Below are 12,771 nucleotides of genomic sequence, written 5' to 3' on the forward strand. Positions count from 1 at the left end.
GGACTTGCTTGTTTTCGGTATCATGTGTATTTGGCACTGAACTTCCTGCAGGGGGCGAGAGTGACCAGGTAGCTTTGGAAAGCTCCCTTCCAGCCTCCAGGACGCTGTTCAATGACTCAGCAATGAAGAGTTTTGCAACAGGCTTACAGAACCAGACCAGCCTGCTTTTCCTAAGGAAACCTTGGTGTCCTAAGAAAACCTCAGCCTGGGTCCCTGGCCTGCCGGGTTGAAATTCCTCCTGTTTTCTGGTAGCACGCCTGCTGCACATGCTCTGGACCCAGCTTCGGGGAGCCCCCAAAGGGCTTTGGAATCCAATCAGATTTCACTTCAAACCCTGGCTCTGCCTCCAACCAGCTGTGTGACCTTGGGCAAGTTACTTAACCTCCCCCAGTTAGTTTCCTCATCTGTAAAAGAGAAACAACAACTACATTGCAGAGCAGTTATAAGTCTTAAATGAGATAAATATTAAGTGACACAAAATGGCAATATAAAATCCTATACTTTTTTTTTCATTACAAAGTGTGTAATATTTTGATACAGGAAATTAGCTGTGTCTCTTGGCTCCACCTGAAAAAAATCAGATTTCCTGACTTTCCCCCTGCTCCAATCGCCCCTTTCCTTCCAGGCCTGCCCTGATATTTGAGTCCTGTGAGTGGACATGCTCCCCACAGTAAGTGTAGCCTGACCTAGAAGGGGTTCAGGGAGGAAATTCTGTTGCCCAAGAAGTGGCTGAACCCAAGAGCTACCCTCACTTTGCCAGATCTATTAAGAAGACCCTTCCTTCAGGAACAAATTAAACACAAAGAAGGGGGATTTTGGTTTTAAACCAAGAAAACATGAAGAGGATTTCTAAATATAAATCTGGGTTTCCCAAACAACTCTCTAAGACAAACACACAATGTTTACTATGTGCCAGGCGCAGTTTAAACCAGTTTACAAATATTAATTCATTTAACCCTCATAACAACCATATAAGGTAGGTATTATTATCCCAGTTTACAGTTGGGGAAATTGAGCCACAAAGAGGTTATGCAACTTGCTGAAAGTCACACAGACATGTGGGTGACTTTAAGCCCGGGCATTGCAGTGGGGGTAGAAAATTATTGCGCACAAATCAGTGGAGAAGAGAGCCCATCTAAAATGGCTTCTTTTGAGAAAGAGTTCGGGTACTATCACAGGGATTCAAACTGAGATGAATCAGCAACGCTGAGATACCTGAGCCCTGCTCCCCAGGTGGCCTCAGCTCTCGTGAGTGGTCTCACTGGTGTCCCCCTTGACATGGTTCTGGCTAGGCCACTCTTCCTGATTTATTTCTTTTTTTTGTGTGTGTGTGTGTATGTGTGTGTGTGTGAGGAATATCAGCCCTATGCTAACATCTGCCAATCCTCCTCTTTTTTTGCTGAGGAAGACTGGCCCTGGGCTAACATCCGTGCCCATCCTCCTGCACTTTATATGGGATGCCGCCACAGCATGGCTTAACAAGCAGTGCGACTGTGCGCGCTCGGGATTCGAACCGGCGAACCTCAGGCCGCCACAGCAGAGCGCGTGCACTTAACCACTTGCGCCACCAGGCTGGCCCCCAATGATTTATTTCTTTTGACGAACATGTGCTGAGCACCACCCACGCTCCAGGACAGTGCTAAGGTGCTCTGGACACCAAGATAATTATAACAAGTTCCAGGCTGAGGAAGCTCCGAGTCCCACGGGCACGGTGGAGAAGTGAACCCACAGTCACATACACACTGCAGACAGGGCTCTGCGAGGGTAGCTCTGCCTTTCCTCCCAGAGTGAGGCTCACTTTCTCTTGGCTCCGAGCCGGAGCCAGCACGCTCATCACAAGAGAGGCAACTGCGCAATCCGTCCACTGAAGAAGCTAAGGGACACCTTTGTTCCTTTCTTCCTCTCTCCTGCGCCATGTCTCCCTCGTCTCTCTGCGTTCTTTGGACTTCTTGTCCTCCTTCCCTTCTTTTTTCCTGTCCTTCTGCTGGTCTCTTAGTCCCCCGCAGACCCTCCCAAGCACTTATTCTCTGAGCCTGCGGGTCTCGCTAGTATATTTAGACATCTAAAGGTAAGTCCAAGAATGAAGAGGGTTGGGAACACTGACGTAGATCTTGCTGAGCGCATAACTCAGGTCATTTTACCTCATGATTTTACCTCGTGACCCTGGCATTTCCTGTCCCTTTGTGACCTCAATAGTGAACTGAACATCCCAAGATGTTCCCTTATTCAAATGCATTTTGGCTGGGGATGCTAAGATCAGGAACACTCAGGGAGAAAGAGATCAGAGTGGGTGCCAGAGGTGAGGAAGAGCCAAGTCTGAGGACAAAGGGGCACCTCTCTCCTGCTTTCAGCCCCATAAACACCAGCTCTGCGCTAGACCTCCCTTAACAAAGCCCAGACCGTATTCCTGGGAAAAGTACAGCAGCCCGAGGGAACAGAGACACTGCTTTGTTTGGGGATCCAAGAAAGGGGACTCAGAAAAGTGATGGTGAGAAAGATGAACAGACTGTCCTCCTGCTAATATTGCTGGCTACTCAGTTACAAGCCTGTGATGAAAGCATCTTTAAGAGAAGACCTTTATCACAGTAACTTTCCTGCTTCTCCTCCATTAACTCTGTCACTCTACCTCACCTCCCTCTCAGAGACTTACAGGACTGTCATTTTCAGAATCCAGTTGCTTCTGGGTCTTTTAGTGATGTTTCTTGCTCTTAACACACTGGAAGCCAGACCGCTCTGCCTGCCTTTCTGCTGCTTTGGTAGCCCCAGAACAGGTTCTTGGCCTTTCTTTGTTTCATCCACTTAACTGCCCAGAAATCCATCCATCAGACATTTATTGGGCTGATACTTTGTGCAAACTCTCTGATGGCTACTCTAGAGGATGCAAAGATGCAGAAGACACACTCCACGTCTTTCACGAACTTGCAATCTGTGGAGGAGACACATTTAAATATAATAAAATAAATACACACACAGAAGAGATTCTGTGGAACTTGCAGTGACTTTTCTCTTTACAATTTTAGAAGTGATATGGTTCATTTAAAATGTGCCTCTTGGGCCTGGCCCGGTGGCACAAGCGGTTAAGTGCGCACGCTCTGCTGTGGCGGCCCGGGTTTGCAGGTTCGGACCCTGGGTGCGCACCAACGCACTGCTTGGCAAGCCATGCTGTGGTGGCGTCCCATATAAAGTGGAGGAAGATGGGCACGGATGTTAGCCCAGGGCCAGTCTTCCTCAGCAAAAAGAGGAGGATTGGCAGATGTTAGCACAGGGCTGATCTCCTCACAAAAAACAAAACAAAGCAAAACAAAACAAAATGTGCCTCCTACCTCTGTTGCTTTTTTCTCCTCAAGCTCCAGGAAGGCCAAATCGATCCTGTAAGGAAACAGAGTTTGGCAAAGGCCAGGAGACAGGGACAGACTTTGGAATCAGGGTGGACCCCAATATTTCAATCAGCAGGGCAACATATGCTTGGGTCAGAATCAGGCCTGGCTCCATGCAGAGACATGTATAGCCCAGATGACAGCACAGAAGCAATGTTTACTTCTCCAGGATTCGTTTGCACAAGTCACTGCCCTTTCTTCAAGAGCATAACAATCAAGAGCATGCCAAAAGTCATGGCACGCTCATTCCTTTAAGAATTTCATCACTGGATAAGCTGGTCTTGCGAAAAGGTCTAGGGAAGGAGCTGGTGAGGAATGGGGGTGGGGCGGTGCAGAGTAAACTATAGAAGTGGAGACAGGATTTTGGGGCAGGCAGTCGTGGTGTTTGGCACATAGTTTTTGAACCAAATGACAAATAAGGAAAATTTGAGGTAGATTCTCCATCTTTTCAACCAAGTCTAGCAAGGGTTACAAAGTCATTCTAGGTAAAATGGATAATAGAAGCCTCTGTATAACTGAGTTTGAAACACAGATCCCAAGACATCCTTTTTTTAAACTAGGGGATCAGTCAATTTTATTGGGAGGTGTTCAGGAAAGGCTGAAGACAGAATGCATGCTCCACCTGAGTCTTGAAGGATGAGTAATTCACAAGGTGTACAAAGAGGGGAAAGAAATTCTAGATAGAAGAGGGGTGGAGATGTGGAAGGGCTGGAATGGTGGGACCGAGGGTACAGGAGCAGAGGAAGTGAGAAGGCTAGAAGAAATGCCAGGTTTAGAGCCTGCACAGTCCACATTAATGAATGGGAGGCTGCTAGTGGTGACACACTGGGAGGAAAGGAGCCCAACCACAGGATGCCCAATGAGTGGGGAGAATCAAGGGTCTCCAGAGTTTCCTCTATCCACGGGGGCAGGTGTTTCTGGGATAGGAAGCTGCGCAAGGAGACCACAGAAGAATCTGTTACAAATGGAAGTCTGGTAGAAGATACACTCGGAACCCAGGGTCAGCCAGTGGCAACTCTGCTGGCTGCTGCATGTCCACTCCTGTGGGTGGTTCAGTCTTCTCCATGCCCCTCCCCCACAGCACGAGACTACAATTGCTGAAGACACTTGCCTTGGGAGCCATTTCTCTTTTATTAAGGTATCGTTTGGACGGCACAAGCAGAAACTGCAAACCCACATGCAGAATAAATTATGACATTTGTATTTAAAATTAAACGACAGAAGAAGCTGTGCTACCAGGAGGGCCTCCCAGTCCAGTGTCTGGAAATTCACAAGGTGTCGGCAGACCCCGAGAGTCCATGATAAATCTTCTGTGAAATATCTGGGGCCAAATGCCCCCCTCCAAGCATATCTAATGAGGCCCAAACTCCTGCACACAAACGTGTACACACACAGACACACATGCGAGGGGTGGTAGGGGACAGCCTGTAAACAACAACCAGCTTAGCAACAAGTGAAGTGGACCCAGCTGGGCCGTCCCTGTGGGTCTGGCGGCAGATGAGGTCCTGTCACTCATCCTTCACCACCTCCCTGGCTCCCTTGGGAGGTGCTGGTGGGCCCTTGAGGCAGTGAGGCAGTGGAGGGCTGCTTCCCAGGCGAGGAACCCAGATTTGTTATCCTGGGCTGCAGAGTGAGCACAGCTCGGCTTTCCTACACTGCCCCGATCTACTGTCTGGCCTGCCAAGCCTGCCTACCCCTCCCAGAAGAAGGAGTGAAGAGATGTGTCCCAAGGGAAGTCTGCCAACTTGGGGTCCCACGAGCTGTGGGTGAGTCCTACATGAGCCACTCTCTAGCAGTGTGATGTTGGGGAAGTTACCTCAGTCCTCTAAGCCTCACATTCCCCATATTCCCCATCTGAAAAAGTGGGAACGAGAGTGTCTACTTCACAGGGTTATCATAAAGAATTACTGAAATTTAATATTGCCTGGCACCATGCCAGACTCAAGTAAATGTTCAAGAACATGTTTTCTTTCCTGCCTTCTTCTCTCACATTTCTTCCTTTCTATTCCCCCGTTTTCTATTTCCAGGTCTATGTAGCCATCGGTGGTCACATAACCCCAACGGCACCAAAAGCATCTCTTGACCAACGGGGCCTACCCCACCCCAACAGAGATGGCTTCCCCCCAGTACAAAATTGCACCGCTGGCAGAGTCAAAGGGTTGGGCCACAGGACCAGGAGACAGTCTGGGCCTCAGGTGTCATCCGAGCCCAGGAGAGAGATCTGGGTAGCCTGTGAGCACATGGTGACCTGAGAGTCTCAGGGATGATGGTAAGGTGCCACAATGGTGGAAAGACAGGAACACCAAATACTGGTGCAGAGGTGGCTCTGAGCTGAGTCTGGCCAGAAGCTGGAACCTAGGAGCGGTGCTGTTCACAACCTTCAGCAGAAACAAAACCACCCCCTGCCACGATGGGACAGCCAAGCCCGCAGGAGATTTATCATCCTAGCAGATCAGTCCACCAAAAGGCCAGTTCGATGGGTCACAGTCCACAACTCCAGTTCTGCAGAAATTTTCCTTCCATCTCTCCATCTGTCTGTCCACCTAGCCATCCCTCTGGTATATATTAAGAGTTTTGTAGCATACAGGCTGACGGGGACAGAAACCCCTCTGTGCTCATTCAGCACCTTTTATCCAAAGGGTATCTTTTATGGTCACTCAACTGGAGTCTTTTACAGGAATGCTGTGAGGTAGTGAGAGGACAGGCAATACCCCTCTTTTGATAGATCAAGAAGTGCTCAGGGCAGCACAGTGCTCAAGCAGGCACAGCTGAGACATGGTAAGGGCTGGTCAACCGCAAGGCACTGGTCTGTTTCCCGAAGGCCAGAACGGGCCTTCCTCCTGGAGGCCTTGGTACGGCCTGTCCTGGACTGACCTCTATATCCAGACCTGCTCTGCTGCTTCTCACACCAGTGTGGGTTTCAAGTCATCTTTGAAGTTTACAATAGGCTTCGAGCGGGCCCACAGCTTTTCCCAGGAAGCCAGCCCCCCAGCAGGCTCAAGGTCGGTGTCTGATGAGCCAGTGTCACTGGAGTCAGAGGAACTCTGGAAGCAGATTTCACAGTAGGGCCGGTGGCAGCGGCAAAAGAACTCGTCTGAGCTGCTGGACTCGGTGTCAAGGTAGTTGCATGGAGAAGACAGGGAGAGACAGCCTGGGGACCCCGGAGGCTGCACCTGCTGCTGTTCAGGCAGGTCTGGTAAGGCTCTGGATAGGTGTGGGGCAGCGGGACACTGTGCCCGGCCAGAACCAGAAGGCTGGTGTGGAAACGCTACAGGGCTCCCTCCGGCCCCCTGGGGCTCTGTGTGGCTTTGTTTGCTGCCCTCCAGGGTGCACAGCTTGCCTTGAGGATCTGGGAGGAGTAAAGGCTTCCCAGAAGAGGGTCTTGGTACCCTGGAATCAGCAGTTTGGGGGTCCAGACAGGGGCTGGACCCGTTCTGCTCCTTTAGCCCACTGTGTGCCCTGGAAACAGTCCTATTTGCCCGATGCCCCACATATGAGGGTGCAGAGCCCGGGAAGAGTGAGCGAGCCCGCTGCGCTGCTCGCCTTCTCCTCACCATGTATGGGCTGAAGCCCAGCTCCCTGGAGAGGGGCATCTTCCTGGGGCTGGGGGCAGCACTGCCCTTCCAGGCCTGCTGGGGGCAAGATGGGGAAGAGGGGAGGGGAGCCTCAGCGCCTAGGCCCAGATCTTGTAGGACTTCCTGAAGCTTCTCCCTGATCACTGAATTGACTCTTGACAGCCGCTCTTGGCGCTCCTCTGAGTTCTGAAGCTGCCCCTGCCTCTGGGGAACAGGGCCTTCTCCAGCCGGTGGAAGACTCCAGTGGGGGGCCGTGGGTACCTGGTCTCTTCTTTCTGCACCCCGGCTTTGCCCAGCCCGTGGCTTCTGGCTGCAGCCCGAATCTAAATGATCAGAAAAGTCTTTCAAGTAAGAAATGTTCTCCTCCTGCCCCGGGGAGGGGCTGGCCTCCTTCACATGCCTCTCCAGGCTCGGCACACTCGAGGAGGGCACTGAGGTGCTCTGGGAGTCCTGGGCGGCCGCGCTGGTATCATTCTGAGAGTCTGCGAGGCATTCCGAAGGCCCTTGAGCCGCCAGGCCGCGGGCAGAGGCTGCAGCCAGGACGTCCCTGCTGTGGGAAGGGGCAGGTGGGACGGCCCACCCGCGTGGCTCAGGGGCGCACTCCGCTGACACCAGCCTCACCAGCTTCTCTTTGGCGTTGTTGACTTGTTCCTGCAGGCTTTCAATCATAGCATTTTTCTGTAAAATAAAAGCAAAACCATCAACAAAAGATGCCACTGAGGGTTTTCACACTGTCTCCCCTGTGGAGAAAGCGCGGCCTCAGAAGACCTTGGTTTAACTCCCAGTTCCTCCGCGTATTACCGGTGATCTCAGGCTCCGAGGAGGCGCCTCCATGAGGTGCAATGAGTTCACGCGAGTCAAGTGCGTGGCACGGCGACTGACACGCGGTGCTCACTCAAGTTAACCATGAGTTACTGTGGGAGGATGTTAGCCCCCCTCTGTCCCCAGACTGTGTGGCATTGTCTGAGAAGCGAGGTCAGAGGAGGCTCGTATAGCTGCTGGCTGGCTGCTGCAGCCCCCCTCACCTTTTCTCAGAACTGAGAGGCCCAGGTCACCCCGCAGGACACCAGTCTGAATAACGTTTGGGACGGCCCAACTGTGCGTTTATTACACTTTTGCAAAATACAGACAAATTTGAGGCCCATCTCAAGGGGATGAATGAATGGGGAAACAAATATTTTGCTTCTTGCTAAACAAACTAGAAAATGAGAAAAACAGAGAGAAGGATGGAGATTCCTGGGCCAAAGGGACAAGCCTGGAGCCAGGGGGGCCAACGGGAGTCTCAGGTTGGTGTTATTACCTCCCTCAGCTGGACCTTGGGGGTGGGAGGCCAAACCCGCCATGTGGCACTATCAGCTGTTGATATCTCCTACAGAAGCACAGGCATCGGAATTACTGAGAAGGTTTTTTTTAAAAAAAAATAGGATTGTTGGCACTAAGTCCCTGATAGCTTGATTCAGATCTTGAATGGAGCCCTGAAGATGAATGAGGTGGGGCAGTTCTGCTACTGAGCTGCCTACCTGCAGCATGGCTGTTAGCTGATAAACAGGCTGTGCCCGGGAGAGCAGGGAGGTCGGAGCTGCAGAGGTGCTTCTGTTCTAATTGTGAGATCACAGGGCAGGAAGTAGGAGGAGGAGTATTGGCGGTGGGTGTGCCCTGAGCATCCTCTGGTGGTACAGCAGCTGATTCTCTAGCTCAGACCTTATGTCCACCTTCTGAAATTTCTGATGCTCAAAGGCAGAGGAGCAGGGAAGGGAACTGATGGTCTTGGGGCAGATGACATGGAGTTGAGGGTTTGGGGAAGGTAATAATACAGCATCATGCTCTCGGAAGTGCTTGTCTGAAGACCAAAATGGTGCGTCTGTGTTGCCATCCTCTGTACAAGCTGAGGATAAGCATGTGGAAGTCCATTTATTATGCCCTAGAAATAGAAGGATGTCTCCCATCGTTAGGATACCTGAGAAAAGTTGCCTATGGACTGAACCTGTGGTCTCTTCTCACATTGATATGGGAGAGTTGCCCAGAAGTGACCCTTTAAAGGAGCAGTAACTTGAGTAAACTAGTCCAGCAATAGTCTTCTGGAAGCAATTCCAAGGCAGATCCACTGCTTCCTATTTATAAGCAGGAAGGTGATTTTTCTGATTACTGGTACTCCCAGTTTCATCCTGGTTTAGTCTACCTCTCTTGTCATCAGGAGAGAGTCCAGGACCAGTGAGTAATTGGTGAATAAGCGGAAGGGACCTGCAGCTGAGCACTGGCCTGCCGTCCCCGCTCTGCCTCACCTGCAGACTGTAAGGTCTGGGCGTCACGGGGGAGCGTAGCTGACTCAAGGGCTCCCCAGGAGCAGAGTAGATGAATAACAGGCAGACATTCATCCAGGCTCCTCATGATACCTGGGTGGTGCCAGATATCTCTTTGGGGATCTCCTAGGGGTGACTGTGCTGGCTGCACAGGAGGGACCCCAACTCTCTTCCTCCTCACCTGTCCTCCTCCTGAAGCGCACCCTGCACATTCTCACGCTGGCTTCAGGAGGCCTCTGCTGCCTCACAGCGTTAGGAGGAAGCCACCAGAGGATGACAACTCCCCCAGCTAGTGAATGCTGAGTGCTGCCTTTTTGTGCCTTATCCACAAATTCCTTTGAGTGTAGGAAAAGAGGATAAACACTGAGTTGGGAAGAATACTCTTCTCCCAGCAAACCAAACATCTGAAGCTGACTGATGACAGATTTAGAAACGCCAGCCTAAACAGTAAATTTCCCTTTTTTCAGAAAAGGAAGTGAGACTCTGTTTTTGCATGGCTGCATACTAATGAGAGGTGTGGCTTGAGGCGCGGCCATTGTGAGACCAAAATCGGACCTACCAGGCACGGCAGCTGCATTTAAATGAGTTTATTAATCATTACTTTTGGCACATCTGGAGAAGCAAAATGTCCACAGGCGTGTTTCATAAGGTGCAGGCCATAAGGAGAAATGGAACCACCCTCTTGGTTCTATAGTTCAAGGAAGAAAAGTAATTAGTAGGTGAGTTTCCTCTGCTGCAGTGTGCAGAAGGGAGGCTCTTCAACCTCAGGGAAGGTTCTATCTGCTGGCCTTCACACAGCCTGGGAAGTCAGTGATGGATGCTGCCCCAAACAGCCTCTCAGGGACCCGCAGCCAGAGGGACAAGGGAGGCAAGAATAAGAAGATGGACTGCCCAGATCATGGGACAGTAAGAGGAGGACACCAGGGCGGCAGAGGGGGCTGCGTAGGAGGGAACTGCAACCGAGAAGCTGGAGTGTGGGTTTGTGCACATATGGAGGCAGGATAGATACTGATATTTATCTACCGGGCAGTGCTGGGGCTGGGATTCAGACACTGGAAGCTCCCAAGGCCTGCCACGGGGCCCTGGGACCGGCTGCTGGTTCTCAGGCCTGTTCTGGGAAAGATGTTCCAGGTGTCGGGTGCGGGAGGAGGCCAGCATTTTACTGCCTGTGCATCTGCTCCCTGTTAGGGCTCTTCCTCTGCAGACTCAAGGCCCCTTTCTGGGTAGAGCAGGTTCAGTCACCGCGTGGGAAGCAGGGTAGCATGGCAGGAGTACAAAAAGCACGTCACAAATTACCATAAGGCGAAAGAGTCAGGCCACTTGGCTGTTCCAGCATTAGCTAATCATGAATGAAAACCATCCTGGCTGTTTTTGCCAAGTTTCTGGCCTTCTGTTTAGCTGAAAAAATGCTTCTTTGAAGACTTCACAGCGTATCAAAGGCAATGCTACTCCCTTGCCAGGTGGGAAGGAATCTGGCTTTGGAAGAAGGTCCTGAATGCTTCATAAACAGTAAAGAAATGGAGAGGAAGTACTACTCTGATGGATTAAAAGGGTCCAGAACTGACGGTATGTGTGAGAGACTAGAGGGGCACAGACAGTGAGCGTCTGGGGGCGCTAATCCTTCATCGGTTGTGTTTCTTAGGTCCCCATCACACCACCCTCGCACACAGGGACTATTGCCACCCAGGTGTCAGTCCAATTACAAAAAAGCATAGTTTCCCAAATTGCATCTACTCGGGTATGTTCTGGGCTGAAAAAAATATGGAACAGAATTTAGTGTGAAAAAACTGACTAATTCCTCTGGGCCCTGTGCCTCCTTTCTGTGGCAGCGCAGCCTCGGCTTTTCCACGTGCTTTCTTCAAGCCCACACCACACTGCCCGATTCTGGGAGAGGTGCCAACTCTGGCTCAAGAACAGAAGAAAGAAGGGCTGGGGGCTGCCTGGTCCCTGCTTGGTGCTACTATGATATTCAGAGGCCCTATTCAGTCCTCCTCCCCATGTTTAGACACTTCTTGACTTTCTGGATTGGTAGGATGATTGAGATTTCTTGTATCTCAAGTAAAGACAGTAAGGGGCCCTGTAAGAGCTTGGAAATGAGGGGACTACTCTATGTAAAGAAAGAATGTATCATACAGAAGCAGCTAGCATCCACTACTACTCAAGGCCTTTACAATGCTGTTCCCCCTGCTTGGAATGCTTTTCGCTGTACTCTTTGGCTGGTCAACTTGTACTTAACTTTCAGCTCTCAGCTGGGAGAGTCTTTTCTGACCACTCTAAATTAGGTTCCCTTGCCCTCACCACCCATTATTCTGTCTTACCACTCTGATTTTTCCCTTCATAATTCCTATCACAATCTACAGTTATATGTGTATTTGATCATATCTATTTCCTCCACTCGTCTGTGAGCTCCACGAGGGCAGGGACTGTATTTGTTTTGTTCATCAGCACTGAGCACAATGCCTGGCACACACCTGTCCAATGAATGGACGAAGTGGGTGAGGGTCAGCAGTGGAGGGTCACTGGGGAGATGCGGAGGGTTTGCCTGCTGCTAAGGGAGTGGCTGGGACGGGAGGAATGGGTGGAGAAGAAAGAATGTCAGCAATGAGACATCTGGGGCCCACCATGCGTGACTGGAGTTCTCTACAGAGAATCTGCCCGGCAGGGGTCTTGCTTACTTCTGTGAGGAGTCTTTCCATGGAGCTTTTCTCTCCCCTCGCATGGCAATTCTGTTCCACACTATACTGGGTATGGAAGCTTCTGCTGGGAGTGCTGAAGTATTTGGCCATGCGTCTGATTGTTTGGTTTTCCTCTTCAAATGCCTTCCATTGCTTCAGCTGTTAGATAAAAGAACACATGTTATTTATTTAATTACACACCCAGAAACACATTCTATCACTCTTTCTCAAAAACATCAAGGAACGACAGTGTCCCAGATACACCTATGTACAAGCCATTCTCTCCTTAAAATGTACTTTACTCTGGAATGTTCCATAGAAAGTAATGACAGAAGGTAAAGAGAATGTTAAGCACATATAGTTGAAAAAAACACCCAAAGAAGAAGATGACAGGTAGATGAAATAGCACATCCACCCACCCATTGCTGCACTGGTCAAAGAAAACCAGAGATGACGTATACTTCTAGAGCCATGTTCTCAAGCCAGAGTTTAGAAGTTATCACAGGGTTAAGTCATGTAAACACTGTACAGTATGTTTCAAACGAAACTGTTTTTAGTTGTATGTAGCTGTTCTTAATTATTTTCATTTGTTGAGTAATGGTGTGCTTACTGCTATTGAAAAACCAGTTCCTAGCTGAAGGATTTCTAACCCAAATCAATAATCAAGACTCAGACAGACAGAAAACCACAAATGTCAATAAAAATCAATAAAAATGATAGAACATAAAGCCTGAGATCTGACCGCTTTTTTTTCTTGACAAATGAGGGAAGACTCAGAAGGAGGATGACCTGTCTAGGCCCACACAGCAGTCAGCAGCAGAGCTGCAGCTGTAATGGGCGCTGT

General features: G+C 50.2%; 1 protein-coding gene across 1 annotated transcript in view; it reads right to left on the reverse strand.

The window, feature by feature from the left end:
• Nucleotides 1–4,496: 4,496 nt before the first annotated feature.
• Nucleotides 4,497–12,771, reverse strand: part of GPR156 (G protein-coupled receptor 156) — an 88,340-nt gene continuing 80,065 nt past the window's right edge. Inside the window, exons 9-10 of the mRNA XM_087439663.1 lie at nucleotides 11,928–12,086; nucleotides 4,497–7,630 (exon numbers count right to left, since the gene is read on the reverse strand). Coding sequence (XP_087295789.1) covers nucleotides 6,281–7,630; nucleotides 11,928–12,086 — 1,509 coding nt within the window. The 3' untranslated portion in view covers nucleotides 4,497–6,280. The remainder of the gene's footprint in view (nucleotides 7,631–11,927; nucleotides 12,087–12,771) is intronic.

Source organism: Ceratotherium simum, chromosome 15, assembly GCF_057802395.1.
Source record: "Ceratotherium simum simum isolate JZ-2026a chromosome 15, ASM5780239v1, whole genome shotgun sequence".
Lineage (NCBI taxonomy): Eukaryota > Metazoa > Chordata > Mammalia > Perissodactyla > Rhinocerotidae > Ceratotherium > Ceratotherium simum.